This window comes from Oncorhynchus clarkii, chromosome 22, assembly GCF_045791955.1.
Source record: "Oncorhynchus clarkii lewisi isolate Uvic-CL-2024 chromosome 22, UVic_Ocla_1.0, whole genome shotgun sequence".
NCBI lineage: Eukaryota > Metazoa > Chordata > Actinopteri > Salmoniformes > Salmonidae > Oncorhynchus > Oncorhynchus clarkii.
The window spans coordinates 7,923,376-7,940,159 of record NC_092168.1 but is presented as its reverse complement, the minus strand read 5'-3'; the positions used below and the strand labels follow the sequence as shown (position 1 = coordinate 7,940,159).

General features: G+C 42.2%; 1 protein-coding gene across 2 annotated transcripts in view; it reads right to left on the bottom strand.

The window, feature by feature from the left end:
• Positions 1-2,503: 2,503 nt before the first annotated feature.
• Positions 2,504-16,784, bottom strand: part of LOC139380269 (serine threonine kinase 39) — a 30,545-nt gene continuing 16,264 nt past the window's right edge. For both annotated transcript variants that reach the window (XM_071122819.1, XM_071122818.1), the window contains 5 exons: positions 15,993-16,060; positions 6,172-6,224; positions 5,959-6,027; positions 5,692-5,756; positions 2,504-3,665 (listed from right to left, as the gene is read on the bottom strand). In XM_071122819.1, the coding sequence (XP_070978920.1) occupies positions 3,591-3,665; positions 5,692-5,756; positions 5,959-6,027; positions 6,172-6,224; positions 15,993-16,060 (330 nt within the window). In that variant the 3' untranslated portion in view covers positions 2,504-3,590. The remainder of the gene's footprint in view (positions 3,666-5,691; positions 5,757-5,958; positions 6,028-6,171; positions 6,225-15,992; positions 16,061-16,784) is intronic.

The following is a 16,784-nucleotide window of genomic DNA, read 5'->3' as shown; positions in this document are numbered from 1 at the left end:
CACCTGGGGACAACTTGGACCCTTCTTCTGTTTTGTATAGTTTTTTTACCTCTCAACCTGGTGTTCTAACAAAGTTGTTTTCATTTTCTGACAACATTAGTTCTCTATAGGCTACTAGTATACTTCTACTGAATCCAATGTAGCTGTTGGGTGCATGAGGCTTGTAAAGTGCATGTTCTCATTCAAACACACACTAAGATAGTGTTGTTACCAGTCATTTTGTAACCTCTGGTCTAGAGCTGTAGACTTCAACAGCTCATTTCGATGAACATTTACTCTGTACATTTACAAGTGAAACCAGAGAGGTATTATTGAAAGACAAAATGATGTATATGTCAGTGCAAGTGTCTATCTACTTTCTGACAAGTTCTCATGCTGTTTTGGGGATGGTACTTCCTTACAGCAGGAGAAAGCCTCCCCCACACCATGTCTCATCCCTCATCCCAACAGTTGTAGGCTACACCATAGTAAATACACATTGAAATAGAAAAATAATGCTGCAACAATGAAAACAACAATAACTATATTCTGCAAATGTAGAACAAGTTGGAATGTTAATTGTTCTTTTCTATTGTTGCGATTTAATAAGAAATGAATACATCTGTACTGGATGTACTTTATCACTATTGGTAGTGATGTTCACTATTCACTATTGTTCCAAACTACATGTGTGGGTCAAACAGATGTTATAAATGCGATTCCCCCCCCCCCCTGGATATCTTTGTTTACATATTGGTGTAAATGTAACTGCCTCTTCATCTGGGAAGAGACAGGAAAATGCTTTTTACATTTAGATGTCATTGATCATTTCTACTCAAATTATTTTCTTACAGTGTACTTGAAGTATTTCATGGTGTCATGCTACCTGCTTCTGATAAAACTGGCTACTATTACTGTACTCTACGTAGGTCGGATTCACGACCACGACCAAGTATCAACAGACGTTACATATCATCTTGTGCACGTGGCAATTTACATAGTAACTTTTATCTAAATTCCCAAGTGAATCTATTATAATGTGTTATTTGGCATATCTTTACTGAATCACTGCTATTGAAATAATGGGAAATAATTACATTTTCTGGAACTTGGGATAGCTGTTATGGCCCAAATGTCATTTTCAAATGTTTATTATTATTTTTTAAGTATTTAGTATTATAAAGCTATTGTGACATTTGACTGTGAAAGTATAAAGATATATCCTGAAGGAGGTTGTTGTGATATAAAGTATGGCTTTTTTACAGAAAAAAATATTCATACTTGAAAAGTAATGAAACCTATTCAATGCCCTGTATACTTGGTGGCCCTTAAGAGAAAGGGGATACCTACTCAATTGCACAATTGAATACATTCAACTGAAATGTGTCTTCTGCATTTCACCCCACCACTCTGAATCATAGAGGTGTGTTAATCGACATCATCGGCGCCCAGTTGTTGTTGGGGGTTAACTGCCTTGCAAAAGGGTACAACCGCAGATTTTCGCCACCTTGAGGGTTCAAACCAGCAACCTTTTGGTTAGTGGCCCAACGCTCTTAACCACTAGGCTATCTGCCACATTCATGTTTATTACATTTGTTTAGGGGTTAGATTTGTTGAATTACTGCTGCTTGTATGGATTTTCATGTTCCATCTAATTTTATATTCATCAACAAACTCGAGTACCATACACAAAATGACATCCAGCACAAAATATTTTCATAGTTCCATTAGAAAGAGGGCATTTGTATCATTTTGGATTTTCAGTGGATCTAGGCAGTTCAATTCACCTTAAGTATCTTCCAAACATCAACATGCCAAATACTGTATGTAATAAATGGAGACACTATTTGGCTGAAAGGACACCTCACCGCCTTTTCCATACAGACTTGGGAGAACTGACCTTGACAAGGTTGCCTAACCTGTTCTAATTCACATTGTAATGTTAACATTTACAGTTTAGTAATTTAGCAGACACTCTTATCGAGAGCGACTTACAAGAGCAATTTACATTAAGTGGCAGATTTTTCACCTCGTTGGCTCGGGGTTCTCGACCCAACACTCTTCTTAACCGCTAGGCTACCTGCCACCCATGTTTTGTATTATGACACTCCGCTTTGTACAGAATGACTTCAGTTAGGTAACGTTTATGAAAATCAACACCAAATCAACTCAACTAGTTTTAATAATAGCAATTCATTTGTTGCTCCTCTGCAGAAATGTTTTTAATCAGCTGATTACAGAACAAAGATAATATGCGTAAATGGTACAACTACTGTACATAGAAAACACAATAACTTACCTCTTGAAATAAAGTATTTAGAACAAGTTAATATTTGTTTACCACTTTCAATACTTCAGAAAATAATTTAGAGCTACTGTACTTGTTTTGGACAAATGAATGGCTCATCAACATTTCAATAGTTTCCTTTGGGTTTCGTTTGCGGATGCATTGTTATACAGTACATTTCAGAGAATAATATGTCGGAAAAAACATCTTGTAGTGCAGTAAGTCAGAGCAAGAAACTGAGTTTTTCAAGATTTTATCAATTAATTTGGCTTCGGGAAAACACATTAACTGAAGCATATTACAGAATTAAGGTTTGGGTTATGGTTCAAATCACCATTATGTAATGACAAAGAATACAGGTTAAATTCTCATTACAATTCATAACACAAGTCTCCCAGGGCTAAGCATTGTTTTGTCAGGTGCATATAATCTGCCCCAAAAGTGCATTGTAGCTTGTCCTTAACTATTGACTTGAGAAAATACTACCATTGAGTTGTATCACTGCTGGAATATAGGCATGTATGTTTGTGAAATGGTCCAAACAAACAAAATTCTGCTGTTCGCGGTCTCACACATTACCTACGTTCTTAGGCACAGATCAAGGAACAAGGCACCTCTAGCATTTTTAAGCATCAACACTGTCTTATGAAGAAGCAGCACATTTTACACGTCAGCAGGCTTCCGTCACTTTCACCGAAAATGGGTCCCATAAATGTATTGGTTTACTATCATCTATACACAGTACAGTTAATTCCTTTTAAAACATTCATTATGTTTATCACGAAAATGTGCTTTTTTTTCTCCGTCAATAAAATAAATTGTACATTCTGAACAGGGACTACAATACAGACCGCTGAGGAACATTTCTTTATCTCAAATGAGTGGTCTGAAATGGAAGTTGAAGAATATATTTTTCACTGTGAAAACACAACAGTGAGAAACAAATAAAAGGCATTCTCAATGTAATAAATAATAGTAAGAGTTTCGCTGAAAGCAGAGGTACCATGATAAAAAAAAACAAAAAAAACAACAACTCCTAAGCCACTTTGTTTTATCCTCAGCTACTACCGCCTGTGTACATCTTTAGTTTCCTGGGCTGAATCCTGGTCCGTCCGCTGGTCTGGCCTGGGTGGGGGTTCTTGGCGGTGGAATGTCGTCGGGGAGGGGGGGCTAGCTGAACTGTGACAGAGCTGGGCATCAGGGCAGGGAGGGGAGAATGGAAGAAGGGGAGAAAGGGGTGTGTCTGGTGCTTCTCGGTCTGTCTGTCTGTCTGCTCTGACCCACCTCCTCCATCTCAACCGCTTTGGCCATGATGAGGGGGGCATCAGCTAACACTCAGCTGGGCGAAGCCGATCAGCTTCACGTCATCTGCGATCTCCGTGTCATCACAGCCAGAAACCTGATGGAGGAACAGATTAAAAGGGTTGGCTGGGGACCATAAGATCCTATCAGCCACCTACACAGCAAGATTACCAGACATAATCCAACACCCAGTGAACAGCTGTACCCTAACAATAAGGATCAGTTTTGTCACTGATCCTACTTTAAGTAGTAAGCTACTGTTTAACGGATTCATATAATTTGTGTTTGGTCTTAAATCCTTTACAGCCAAGAAAAAAAGTTGAGCACAGGAGAAATTTGTCCTCTCGTAAACAGGACACGAGAGCACGGTAGAGGAATTACAGTCCTTCAAAAGATGAAACGCCAAGGAAACATTTATGGAGAGAGCTTTCGCAGATATCGACAGTATTTTTCCCTACAGCCAAGGTAGAACAATGTTATTCATCCATTTAATAATAGAACACGCCTCATATCCTCAGAGATGGCGTCTTAACAGCCCTTTCAATTACTACATCAAGTTATTTCCCATTACTGTTGTGACTAGAACCATGTCTCTAGACATCATGGGGAACAAACGATGCAAAACGCACAACGATCATTTGCCTTCAGGTATTCATTTCATCGATGAATTAATAATAGTATGATGCGACAGCTTTCCACTGTGACTGGTTGCAGAGCAACCCACAGCACTCTTCTGTGTTATGTGCGTTGTACTGAAAAATAATGGTCTTTGTTAAAAGCTCTATGACCATGTGGCACAGGTCTCTGTTGCGTTTAATTAGGACGATATAGGCAGTCCTTTAAAACAAGGCTTTTTATATGTACAGGACTTCTAAAAAGATGGTTACAGCAGGCATGCCTTTCTTTTTTTAAGAAACACATAATTACTTTGTCCGCACTTGCGTCACTGGCACTGATTACTCCACTAAAGGCCTCCAAAAAACTTGAAAAAAGCGCTGATGAAATACAAGATGTATTTTATCGACAGGTTCACTTGAGAGTGAGAGTTTCTACTGCTAAATTCTAAACTAATTATGCTCCTATGCTTGCCCCACAAGTAGGCCTTATTACTGGCAACATGCATTCAGAATGGTTTGAGTGGAGTCCCTGTGAGGCAATCGATATCCCTTTTTCACTTCACTATCCCCCCTGGAAGTGGTACAGTGTGAGTCAGTGGCCCAATATCAGCCCGCCTCCAGCAATTTACAGCAGAGCATGGAGAGGGGCTCTGTCTCTCCCCGGCGTCTGTGGCTGCAGCTGTCTGTGTAGAGGCCGCAAACATAATTCAGTGTTTCTGGTCGATATTTGGAGTTGAGTGGCTCTGTGTGACTTTGTGCCGCCTGGACTAGAGCAGTGTGTTAACAAATAGAAGTGGGAAAGTGCTCTGGCCAATATATATATTTATATATACACACCCGGGCCAGGCCCCAGCCAGCAGCACAGTCTGCCTGCTGCCCCACTAAGTCCTCTGATGCAGTTCTGCACTCCAGAGAGTCTCCAGCGACATTCACCATCTGCCGATATGACATGGCAGAAAGGGCGGACAGTGATGTACTGTGACCCACCGCACAGATGTTGTTTACCTCCTCCACGCCATCTAAAAGGGCGCTCGAAAATAGCCCTAACACTATGGCAAACCACCCGGAATTGTCATTAATTGCTTCCTTTTAATTATTCTCCGTAGAGAAATTGAATTGTTTTGCTCGGTGTGGATCAATGTAAATCCCATCGCGCCGTGCACAGGGGGGGAAGCATACATGCAGATTAGGAGCGTCACCCATCAGTTACCCCACTTAAAAGGACAAAGCCAGTGCTGCGACACGCCTGTCATCACAGATTTCTCCCATTCTCTAGCACCACCACTCATTTGGGATTTGAACGGTGTGTCTATTTCCAGACATCACAACCCTAGAGCATTGTCCTTTAACATACATATTATGACAGTACATTTTCTCAAGTCAATCCGTCGGTGTGATGTAACGTTGTGTTTTTTTGGGGGGGGCGGGGGGGGAGCATCCCGCTCTTATTTCGCGTAGCTATCTTGAGACATAAGATGGTGTGACATTTACCGTCTGGGTACTCACCAGTTTAAAGGTCAACACTTTGTAGGTGGTCGGGTCATCTACAATCTTCTGAAGGTTAGCCGCAACTGCAAGGTAATGTTATATATATAAAGACGTGGTAATAGTGTTGTTACACTGTCACATCAGATAATCACAGATCACATTCATTAATCAAGACCGTACGGAGCTGCTCTTATGCTTCACATTGACTTTGAGAGGGATATGATTATTTTGAAAATACACCCTAAGCCCCGCAGTATAACAGAAAAACAAGGATGAGACATTTACCGGCAGCAACATCGTGTCCATTGACAAGACCAGCTGAGAACAGTTCCTGGGAAACCCCAGTAGCCGTGTCTACGGAGAGACACACAGTATTACAACCAGGTGAGAAGTAAACATGTGACCAACGGTACTACAGTACACTTCAATACCAAATACAATAACGGGCGCTAATAACAACATTATAACACGAGCTCCTTCACTTTGTGCAGCTTTTACCTCGGCCAGGAGTGAACTCAAAGCGGATGTCATTCAGCTCCTTCCTGGAGTTCCTAAGAAAAGAGATGAGAAGCTGATTAGTGTAAGATGTGCCCAACAGGCTGTCCTCCATAGGAACAGACAGGAGGTCCAGGACCTAGTTAGTCTGGTCACAGATCTGTTTGTGCTTTAAGACAACTATGGCATGACTACTACAGCGCAAACAAATCTGGGACCAGGCCAAGACTCCCTGAACGGTCTATTTCATTTAGACTGTCTGAGGAGGCTCCTGACAAGCGGACCCCAAGGAATAGTGGAATGGAAAAAGACAGCCTGGCTGCCACATCCACACTTTAACACTACAAGTCTCTAGGCTTAACTTACTAACTGCTTAAGTCAGTGTTACTACTAGCTACTCTAATATCATCCTGTATTTACTGACAACACAGTTGGTGAAGAATTAGTGCGGAAATGTTCATCTTTGCATGTGTCTTGTGCATATTAATCAGGCAGCATTGTAAGCTCAATAAATACATGCTTTTATGATGCATTGTAAGTCTTGTGTAGGGTTCCAAAGAACAGCTGACTGATGGCTACAGTAAACACCATGTTTATAGTGCATCGGCCAAACCCTCACTCTGCTCTGTATACCAGTGGGGCATATACAGTATACAGCCTTTTGCGGTGACAACATGTATGTAGAAGTTCTCTCTGCACAGGCAATAGAAGGCTAACATAATTATGCAAAAAAAAAATATATAAATATATATATATATATATATATCTATCTATCTATATATATATATATCAGCAGGAAAAGAGTCCATTACTGAGAATCTCAATGGGTTCCATGAAGTAGATATTGTAACTGTGCTAATGCAATCACGTACTTGCGGCTGTGGAAGACTGACAGATTTGGAAATTTGATTTGGATTTGAAGTGTTCTTGCAGTGGAATGACCAGAATAAGGAAATACATATTTCCAGCAATATCTCATGCCCATTTGAATCACTATGGTTACATGTACTATGTTTAAAGTCCCGCAAACAGTGTAATTGTTGTTGTCCGTCGAAATACAAAAGTAGTCCGAACATATTGTAAATGACCGTTAATGACAAACATGTTCACAAGCCTCGTTTGAATTAAACCATAATTACATTTTCACAAGGACTTTAAGTCATTGGTAAAGCTAAAATTAGTTATAATTAATAAAAGCATGTCTGAGGTATACTACTGCCTGAAGTGTTTCCACAATCTCAATGTCCTTGACCTTTTTATATAGCTCTGGTTTAGGAGAAGAAAACAGATGAATTCCTACATGAATGCAATCTGGGGGATTTTCATATTTGTCACCTGTACATGATTGATCCTTTACTGAGGTCAGATGAAGTGTCAGAACGCAGCTGAAACAGGGAATATTGAAGCTCAGTTGCAATTGTATTATTGGTTTTTTGTAAAACGTGTAGAATCTTTTCTTCTTCCAGAGGGTGATAGAAGCAAAACAGCAGAAGGTTTGCTGAGGATAATGGTGTAAAAAGGGCTTTAGTAGTTCCGCATTTTAATGTAGAGCTCACATATGGCTCAGAACTACCGCAGCCTATTCATTTATACAGCTTTCTTATGCAGCAACTTCAATCCAGCAAGACAAGACAATGCCTCTCCTAAGAAACGGCATGATAGGCCACATTAAGTGAAAGTCCATCCGCATGTCTACCCTATGTTAATTTTACGCTGTGCAACCCCGGGTAAATTCTCTCTAACATTTCCATTAATACAGTACATGGTGAATTTAGTCCTAAAAACTACTCCCTACACAGTGGCTGATGGGTGTGACAGCTTTTGTACAGTGTCGTGGGAGTGGATTAATTTGGGCTGTAATTAAGATGCATAAATCACATCCATCTAAGCCCACCTGCTAGCCCCCGATTCACATTTCACAGGGCATGTTGCATGTAAGTAACATGCTCCGATACATCATTGAGGGCTGATTTAGTTCTGAGAGAGAGAGTGAGAAAGAGAGAGAGAGAGAGAGAGAGAGAGAGAGAGAGAGAGAGAGAGAGAGAGAGAGATTTCCATCAGCTGCCTGTGAGTCAACTTTACTCGTCCAATTCTGCAGATTCGCAGCTAGAGAGAGGAAGTCAGGGGCGAAACCTGAAATTAGCAGATGGATGTAGGGTGTCTGCAATCTCTCCATTTCAGCCACGGACAGTGTGAGAGCGTGCTGTAAAGGGTTGCTGTAACCACACCTGTGTCAGAGGGCCTGAGCCCGGCGTCTCTATTTGCCTACTTAGTCCCGCTCCAGAGAGAAAGTCTCTGTCAGATTATATTGTGGGAGGTAAATAAACCGCACACACAGATTGAGAAACAGTTTAGAAGTTTTATTTTTTCTTTTAAAACTTCAGTATTCCAGAGTCTTGCTACCAGGGTTAAGATTTTCCTAAATAACTGTGTAAAGTTTTAAGTTTCATGTTTTTATCAGCACAGGGACAGAATAAGACCATGATTTTGCTCAGTCATCGTCAAATCCCAGCATACCACACCCTCCAAATGAATCACCAGAGATGCCAGTGGGCACTAGCAAGCATTAGGGAGATAGGAGTGTTTACTCGGTAAAGCATGAACTACAATAACTCTTGGGTGTATAGAGGGGTGTTCTATCTGCTAAAACAGATTTCCCCTGGTAGGCAATGGGAGCTCAGGCAAACACTTGACTGGCAAACACTGGGACTAAAGACTTTCTCAGACTAAAAGAGAAGTGACAAGTTCGCAAGTTTACATTACAGTAACAGGCCTAGCCGAGGGTACTTTCGCGAAATCTCTAGGCAATCTCTCGTAGTGAAAAGAGGCTCTGAGAGAAACTGCCAGTCTCAGGTCCCTTGAGTACCTCAGGTAATGTTAGTCTAAAGAACACATTAACACTTCTGAACTGCACTCTGTAACTGAAGCTGTTTACAGTCTGTCCTGACCAGAATTATGATTGGTATGTTGGGGAAAGTTAGGTGTAAAGCTCTGAGTATTTACCGCAGTTCAAGACCGAGGCCAAGTAAAACATACGGTCTGTTGTGTATCGACTACACAAGAGTCCTCTAAATCCTGTGTAGCAGTGACAGGGGGGTCATTTCTTAACACACCAACAAACACAATCAATACACACACCTGGGGGTAAACTGGGGAGTGTTTTGAGTCCGATGAAAAGTACTTCAGCGCTTTAGCCTAGAAAATGCCTACATGAATGGGCCCACAATGTGAGAGGAGACAGTGTTAATGTGCCAGTAATTCATTTGGGATGGATTGTGCTGGCATGTAATTTTGCGTTCTTATATTTTGGCTTCCTGGTGGAGGAAAGTATAGCTCATAGTTGTCTATATATATGACTCATTGAAAGGGGTTTAATTGAGCAATAAGGCCTGAGGGGGTGTGGTATATGGCCAATATACCATGGCAAAGGGCTGTTCTTATGCACAACGCAATGCAGAGTGCTTGGATACAGGCCTTAACTGTGTTATATTGGCCATATACCACAAACTTCTGCGGTGCCTTATTGCTATTATCAACTGGTTACCAATGTAATTAGAGCAGTAAAAATACATGTTTTGTCATACCCGTGGTATGTGGTCTGATATAACACAGCTGTCAGCCAATCAGCATTCAGGGCTCGAACCACCCGGTTTATAATTCAGTTTAAACACTACAAAGCACAATAGCCACATATGCCTGGAGTACTGTTGGTTCATTGGTTGACTTCTGTCCTCCCATCATTACATATACAATGCAATCAATCAGCAAACAATTGCCAGTGAAGATGACGTGTCAAATGTACAAAATAACATTTTTCAACACCCAGGTCATTCAAAAATGTCCTGTTGTTCTTATTGTCTTTTCATTTCAGGTTCCTGACGGTTCAAGTCCCCCAGTGTGTCTGAGATCCTTTCTCTGTTTCAGACATACATCAACATCCCAACTGAATACAGTTCTCTAAAGAGCCTTCATCAACGGGTTCACAATAGCATAAATCCTTTTCTAATCAGCCTTAACACCCTCATCAGTTTTTGGGAAGAGAATTGATTGTGCTGTGTTGTTCTTTCAGATGCAATTAAGTTTTCCAATTATCTTTTTATTTTTCCCAAGAGAGCCACCACCCCAATACCACCAGAACTCTGTTCATGATTTTAGTCTTCGGCGAGGCAATTGTTGAATTAAACCATAATTACGTTTTAATCTGCATTGATTATCGTGATTACAAAGCGGAAAACTTTGGAAAAGCAACAAGATAAATCTTATAATCATTGTATGGAGGAGTATTAGTAACAGGCTGCAGATCAATCACAGATTAAAATATTAAGATGTATCCATAAGAGAGGAATTACTGTAATGCCATTGTGACTGGAGAGAGATATAGCTGGCACTGTTCTATGTGGGCTTTAATAATGCTATAGGTTTCAGGTTGAATCAGGTCGGATAACTGCAATACTCCTGCTAATCCCCCTATGGACATTCAAACCCCCACGCCCACCGACTTCTACTCTGCCCCCAACCCAACAACATTCATCACTGTTGCAGTTGTCATTATTATTTTATTATTAAAACGTGTGTTGTTTTTATTTCACTCAATGTTCATGCTGCTGCTTCCCCTATGGTCATTCCACCCCACCCCCTCGACAGTCTTTATCCTGCCTCTACCCCAATGGACATGCATCACTGCTACAGTTGTTATGATATATATGGTGCTATTTCTATTTCAGTCTTTTTATGACAAATGTTCATTATTTCACTTCACTTAGTCCTGCATGTTGGAAGCCTAAGAACAATCCCACCTGCAACCCTGTATTAAACACGCTGGATCTCGTTCCCCATCTGTTTTCCCACAACACAAATGGGATTTGAATGGAAATGAACTCCAGTGACGTCACTTGTCCTCCCATTATGTTAACTAGATAGCAAGCAAAGAATTGTAAGAATTGTAAGAATTCCCAAGCTCCGTTGGGATACCCTATAAAATACGCAAAATAACATTCATTTCTGTGATTCCTTTTCTCCCCCTAACACGCATATTCAGTACCCTCAGCATGTTTTCTACACTTAGCCCTTTGTACTTCTCCCTCTCTCCAACTCTTGACTTTTCTTCAGTTTAGCCTTAATCCTGCTGTCAAGCGCTCAATAAATCCAGACTTAAAATCTGTCCTCACAAGTATGGTTGCATCACAAATGGCACGCTTCAAAAGTAGCGCACAAGGGAATAGGGTGCCATTTTACCTCCCTGCACTGTATCTGCTAATAAGGACCTACTGTTTGTCATACACATATGAAGCCAGTAAATGTGACCAGTGACCATGTCATCTCCTGATCCTCTGGGGACTGTGTACCAGCAGACCTCTTTAGGCTGGTGTATTACAAACTGTAGTGACATGGAGGTTTTCTGTCACGTGAAAAGAGACGATGAGTGCACATGATAGTGTTATAATGTAACGCCGTTGTATCACTGCACAGATTACAGCACATTCACAGAGCTGTGAAATGTGACCAATATTATTCACCCCTGTACAAAGGTACTGTATCTTCCCAGGGAATCGAATGTAATGTAATGCTCTGTCAAGTGCTTCCAGGACTACTTTTACAGTTCATGGACTAAACAGGGCTATAGAGAAACCTCTATGCAAATACATCGACGTTGTATTTCTCCATAACGCGTGTCAAAACCGATTGCAATAGAGCCCCATTCATTATCGCTCTATGGGAGATTGGGAGTTGCATTTGAGTTTATCTGAAGTCCTTTGGGCTAAAAGAGGGCTTGAAATTGAGAGGCCTGATAAATGAGCTGCTCTCTGTTGGCTGCTGCCAGACAGGGGCTGGCTGTTTCAGCACGGATCAGAGGTGTGGATCTTGTCAGTTGACTTTTGACTTAATCTACCAAGACACGTCACTGAAATCAATTTGCTATGGAGAGGCTGCCCTCAGCGCAGAGCAGGATAGGTTTAATACATAGCACATACAACTAGCCACTTTATCTCTCTGAGTTTGGGCTGAGTTTGGGCTGATTCTACAGTACATCGCTTCCCATACGCGGCAAAGAAAAACAGGCTCAAACTCCTGCAATGAATGGAACTCTGGTCACTGAGAAATAGCTACAGCCCCACTGCTCACAGAAGCGTCCATTTATTTACATGTCAGGGTTAGAATAATTACACTTCTCTAGTAGCCAACCCTCTAGTTGGCCTGCTGGTGTGCAGTGGAGGGGAAGGCTTTGTGTTGCGCAGGGGGCCTGGGGAGGCCTCTTCAGATGCTGACTTATCTCATCGACCCAGAGTCTACTCTGCACCCAGCGCGGCATTCAGCCCATCTGGGAGCAGAAGGCAGACTTTAAAATGTCCAGAAACACTTCATTCTCTATGTCTGGGGCAGACATCTTAACGCGCACGCGCGCAGTTTGGCACATTTGCATTGCATATTCTGCTTTCAGACAATATGTTTAAATCTGCTTCCATTTTGCTGAGGGGGAAGTAAAAAGGATCTCAATTCAATGCAATAAATATAAGCTACGTTCTTCTTGGGAAAGGATGAGTGCTTAGAGGAGTGTTGAGGCCAAATCAACACTAATTATCATATCATAAAAAAGACCACATATATAAACAGTGATAAGTCTGAGCCGAAATCTAATCCTAAACCTATTCCATATTGGTCACAAGTCTTGCTACAGCCTTTAATTGTGTTCTAGCAATAGGTCTTTAACCTGGCCAGTGGCTGAAAACGTCTGGACGAGCTGAAATTAAGGTTAAGTCAGGTCAGGTCAGTGTTGGTAAGTCTGGTGGCAGCGCAGGTCATTTGCAGGTCATTAACAGCCCTCTAATTCAGGGATGGGCAACTGGTGACCCGCGGATCTATTCCCCCCCCCCCCCCCCCCCAAAGAAATATATACACTATACAAAACATTAAGAATACCTTGCTCTTTCCATGACAGACTGACCAGGTGAATCCAGGTAAAAGGATTCATTCATTTGTTAAATCCACTTCAATCAGTGTAGATGAAGGGGAGGAGACAGATTAAAGAAGCCTTGAGACAATTGAGATTCAGAGGGTGAATGTGCAAGACAAAAAATGTAAGTGCCTTTGAACGGGGTATAGTAGTAATTGCCAGGCACACCGGTTTGTGTCAAGAACTACAACGCTGCTGGATTTTTCATGCTCAACAGTCTCCCGTGTGTATCAACAATGTATCAATCAACAATCTAGCCAACTTTACACAACTGTGGGAAGCATTGGAGTCAAATTGGGCCAGCATCTCTGTGGAGCGCTTTCACTTTGTACAGTCCATTCCCTGACGAATTGAGGCTGTTCTGAAGGCAAAAGAGGGAGCTGCAGCTCAATATTCCTAATGTTTGGTATACTCAATACTGAACAAAAATATGTTCCATGAGCCAAAACGTTTTTTTTTGAAGAAGAAATGTTCCATACGCACAAAAAACGTATTTCTCTCAATGCACAAATGTGTTTACATCCCTGTTAGTGAGCATTTCTCCTTTGCCAAGATAATCCATCCACCTGACAGGTGTGGCATATCAAGAAGCTGATTAAACAGCATAATCATTACACAGGTGCACCTTGTGATGGGGACAATAAAAGGCCACTCACTCTATGTGCAGTTTTGACTAACAGCACAGTGCCACAGATGTTTCAAGTTTTTAGGGAGCGTGTTTTGGCATGCTGACTGCAGGAATGTCCACCAGAGCGGTTGCCAGAGAATTGAACATTCATTTCTCTTCCATAAGCTGCTTCCAATGTCGTTTTAGAGAATTTGGCAGTAAGTCCAACCTGCCTCACAACCGCAGACCACGTGTAACCACACCAGCCCAGGACATCCACATCTTGCTTCTTCACCTGCGGGATCGTCTGAGGGGGGGGGGTGGAGGGTGCTGAGGAGTATTTCTGTCTGTAATAAAGCCCTTTTGTGGGGAAAAACAAATTATATTTCGCTGGGCCTGGTTTCCCAGTGGGTAGGCCTGGCTGCCAAGTGGGTGGGCCTATGCTCTCCAAGGACCACCCATGGCTACACCCCTGCCTAGTCGTGAAATCCATAGATTAGGGCCTAATGAATGTTTTTCAATTGACTCCAACTCAGTAAAATCGTTGAAATTGTTGGTCAGTATATATATAAACTCAACAAAAAAAGAAATGTCCTCTCACTGTCAACTGCGTTTATTTTCAGCAAACTTAACAAGTGTAAATATTTGTATGAACATAACAAGATTCAACAACTGAAACATAAACTGAACAAGTTCCACAGACATGTGACTAACAGAAATTGAATAATGTGTCCCTGAACAAAGGGAGGGTCAAAATCAAAAGTAAGTCCGGATCTGGTGTGGCCACCAGCTGCATTAAGTACTGCAGTGCATTTCCTCCTCATGGACTGCACCATTTGCCAGTTCTTGCTGTGAAATGTTACCCCACTCTTCCATCAAGGCACCTGCAAGTTCCCGGACATTTCTGGAGGGAACGGCCCTAGCCCTCACCCTCCGATCCAAAAGGTCCCAGACATGCTCAATGGGATTGAGATCCAGGCTCTTCGCTGGCCATGGCAGAACACTGACATTCCTGTCTTGCAGGAAATCAGGCACAGAATGAGCAGCATGGCTGGTGGCATTGTCATGCTGGAGGGTCATGTCAGAATGAGCCTGCAGGATGGGTACCACATGAGGGAGGAGGATGTCTTCCCTGTAATGCACAGCGTTGAGATTGCCTGCAATGACAACAAGCTCAGTCCGATGATGCTGTGACACACCGCCCCAGACCATGACGGACCCTCCACCTCCAAATCGATCCCACTCCAGAGTACAGGCCTCGGAGTAACGCTCATTCCTTCGACGATAAACGCAAATCCTACCATCACCCCTGGTGAGACAAAACTACGACTTGTCAGTGAAGAGCACTTTTTGCCAGTCCTGTCTGGTCCAGCGACAGTGGATTTGTGCCCATAGGCAACGTTGTTGCCAGTGATGTCTGGTGAGGACCTGCCTTACAACAGGCCTACAAGCCCTCAGTCCAGCTTCTCACAGCCTATTGCAAACAGTCTGAGCACTGATGGAGGGTGTAACTCGAGCAGTTGTTGTTGCCATCCTGTACCTGTCCCGCAGGTGTGATGTTTGGATGTACCGATCCTGTGCAGGTGTTGTTACATCTAGTCTGCCACTGCGAGGACGATCAGCAGTTTCTCTCTTGTTAGGTTGTTATTTATTGTTATTTAGATTGCTAAATTAGTTTAGCAGCCAGCTATCTAAACTTTTTATCATGGTTTTATTACCGGCCAGGGTCCTATATTGATTTGATTTTATTAACTCTCACTCCCATATCATAGTCAGAACTGTAAACATTCTCTCCACCCTATGGCAAAATGTGTATAATTGCAGGAAAATAGTTCTAAAACAGCTTATTTTCCTCTCCGCCCAATGGTAAAATTAGTCCAATTGCACAAAATGAACTCTAAAACTTGAAGCATTTCTCTCCACTGTCAAGAGGGCCACTTGGTGGGGGGGGGGTATGGATGTGACTACGCAGACCTGCCAGCAACTGTGCAGTCCCTCATGATGAATTCAGATTTTTTTGTGGCCCCTACCCCCATCAAAGTTGTCCATCCCTGCTCTAATTCAATCCCTGAGAACACAGAAATGCAGAGCGGAGCAAATGGAGAGTCAATAGAGTGTAACACTCTCCTCCCTCCAACACAACCGCTCAGCCAGATTAGAGAGAAAAGGCCCTTGGTTCTGTCAGATGATCCCATTAGAGGGCCAAGACATCATTAGGTCATCATTGGGTCTATTAGCAGCAGGACAAATTCAAACTCTGCTTACCTTAGCCTTAGGACCATATTCAGAGCAACTTGAATATAGGGCCCTGTGTTCTTCTCAAACGGTTGCACCTATAAGTAAAGAGTGAGTCTAGTGAGTCAATAAAGCCAGCAAGTCCTCAATATCTCCTGGAGTATAGAAAATATATATCTGTATCTTGCACTATGCTGAAATTATTAAACTACATAACCAACAAAAGTATACATGAATTAAATCACACAAAATACATTCAATATCTACAGTGTATATACTTCTATTGATGTACTCTGACAAGATTATTGAGTTCTGTTTATGAGGAGGCACAATCAGTAAAAAACATTTTTTATTTAACCTTTATTTAACTAGGCAAGCCAGTTAAGAATAATTTCTTATTTACAATGACGGCCTACACCGGCCAAACCCTAACCCCGGGCGATGTGGGTCCTTTGTGCGCCGCCCTATGAGACTCCCAATCACTGCCGGTTGGGATACAACCCAGGATCGTATCAGGGTCTGTAGTGATGCCTCTAGCACTGAGATGCAGTGCCTTAGACCGCTGCGCCACCCGGGACCCTTGACGCTGACTAGATCCTGACTCAACAAAGTAAGAACCGCAGTAGCACTTATGGCCTCTATCATTGTCGGACACGGGGGGTGAACCTCAAACTACTCTGGCTCATTTCTGAAATGACAATGGCCAGTGAGAGAATGACACAGGGCCTTTTAGATGACTTTAGAGCTGGCAGTATCAGCAGGATGGCCATTTACTCAGAGTTATTACCTGCTGAAAGGGCCCCTCCAGGAGCCACTGGGAGA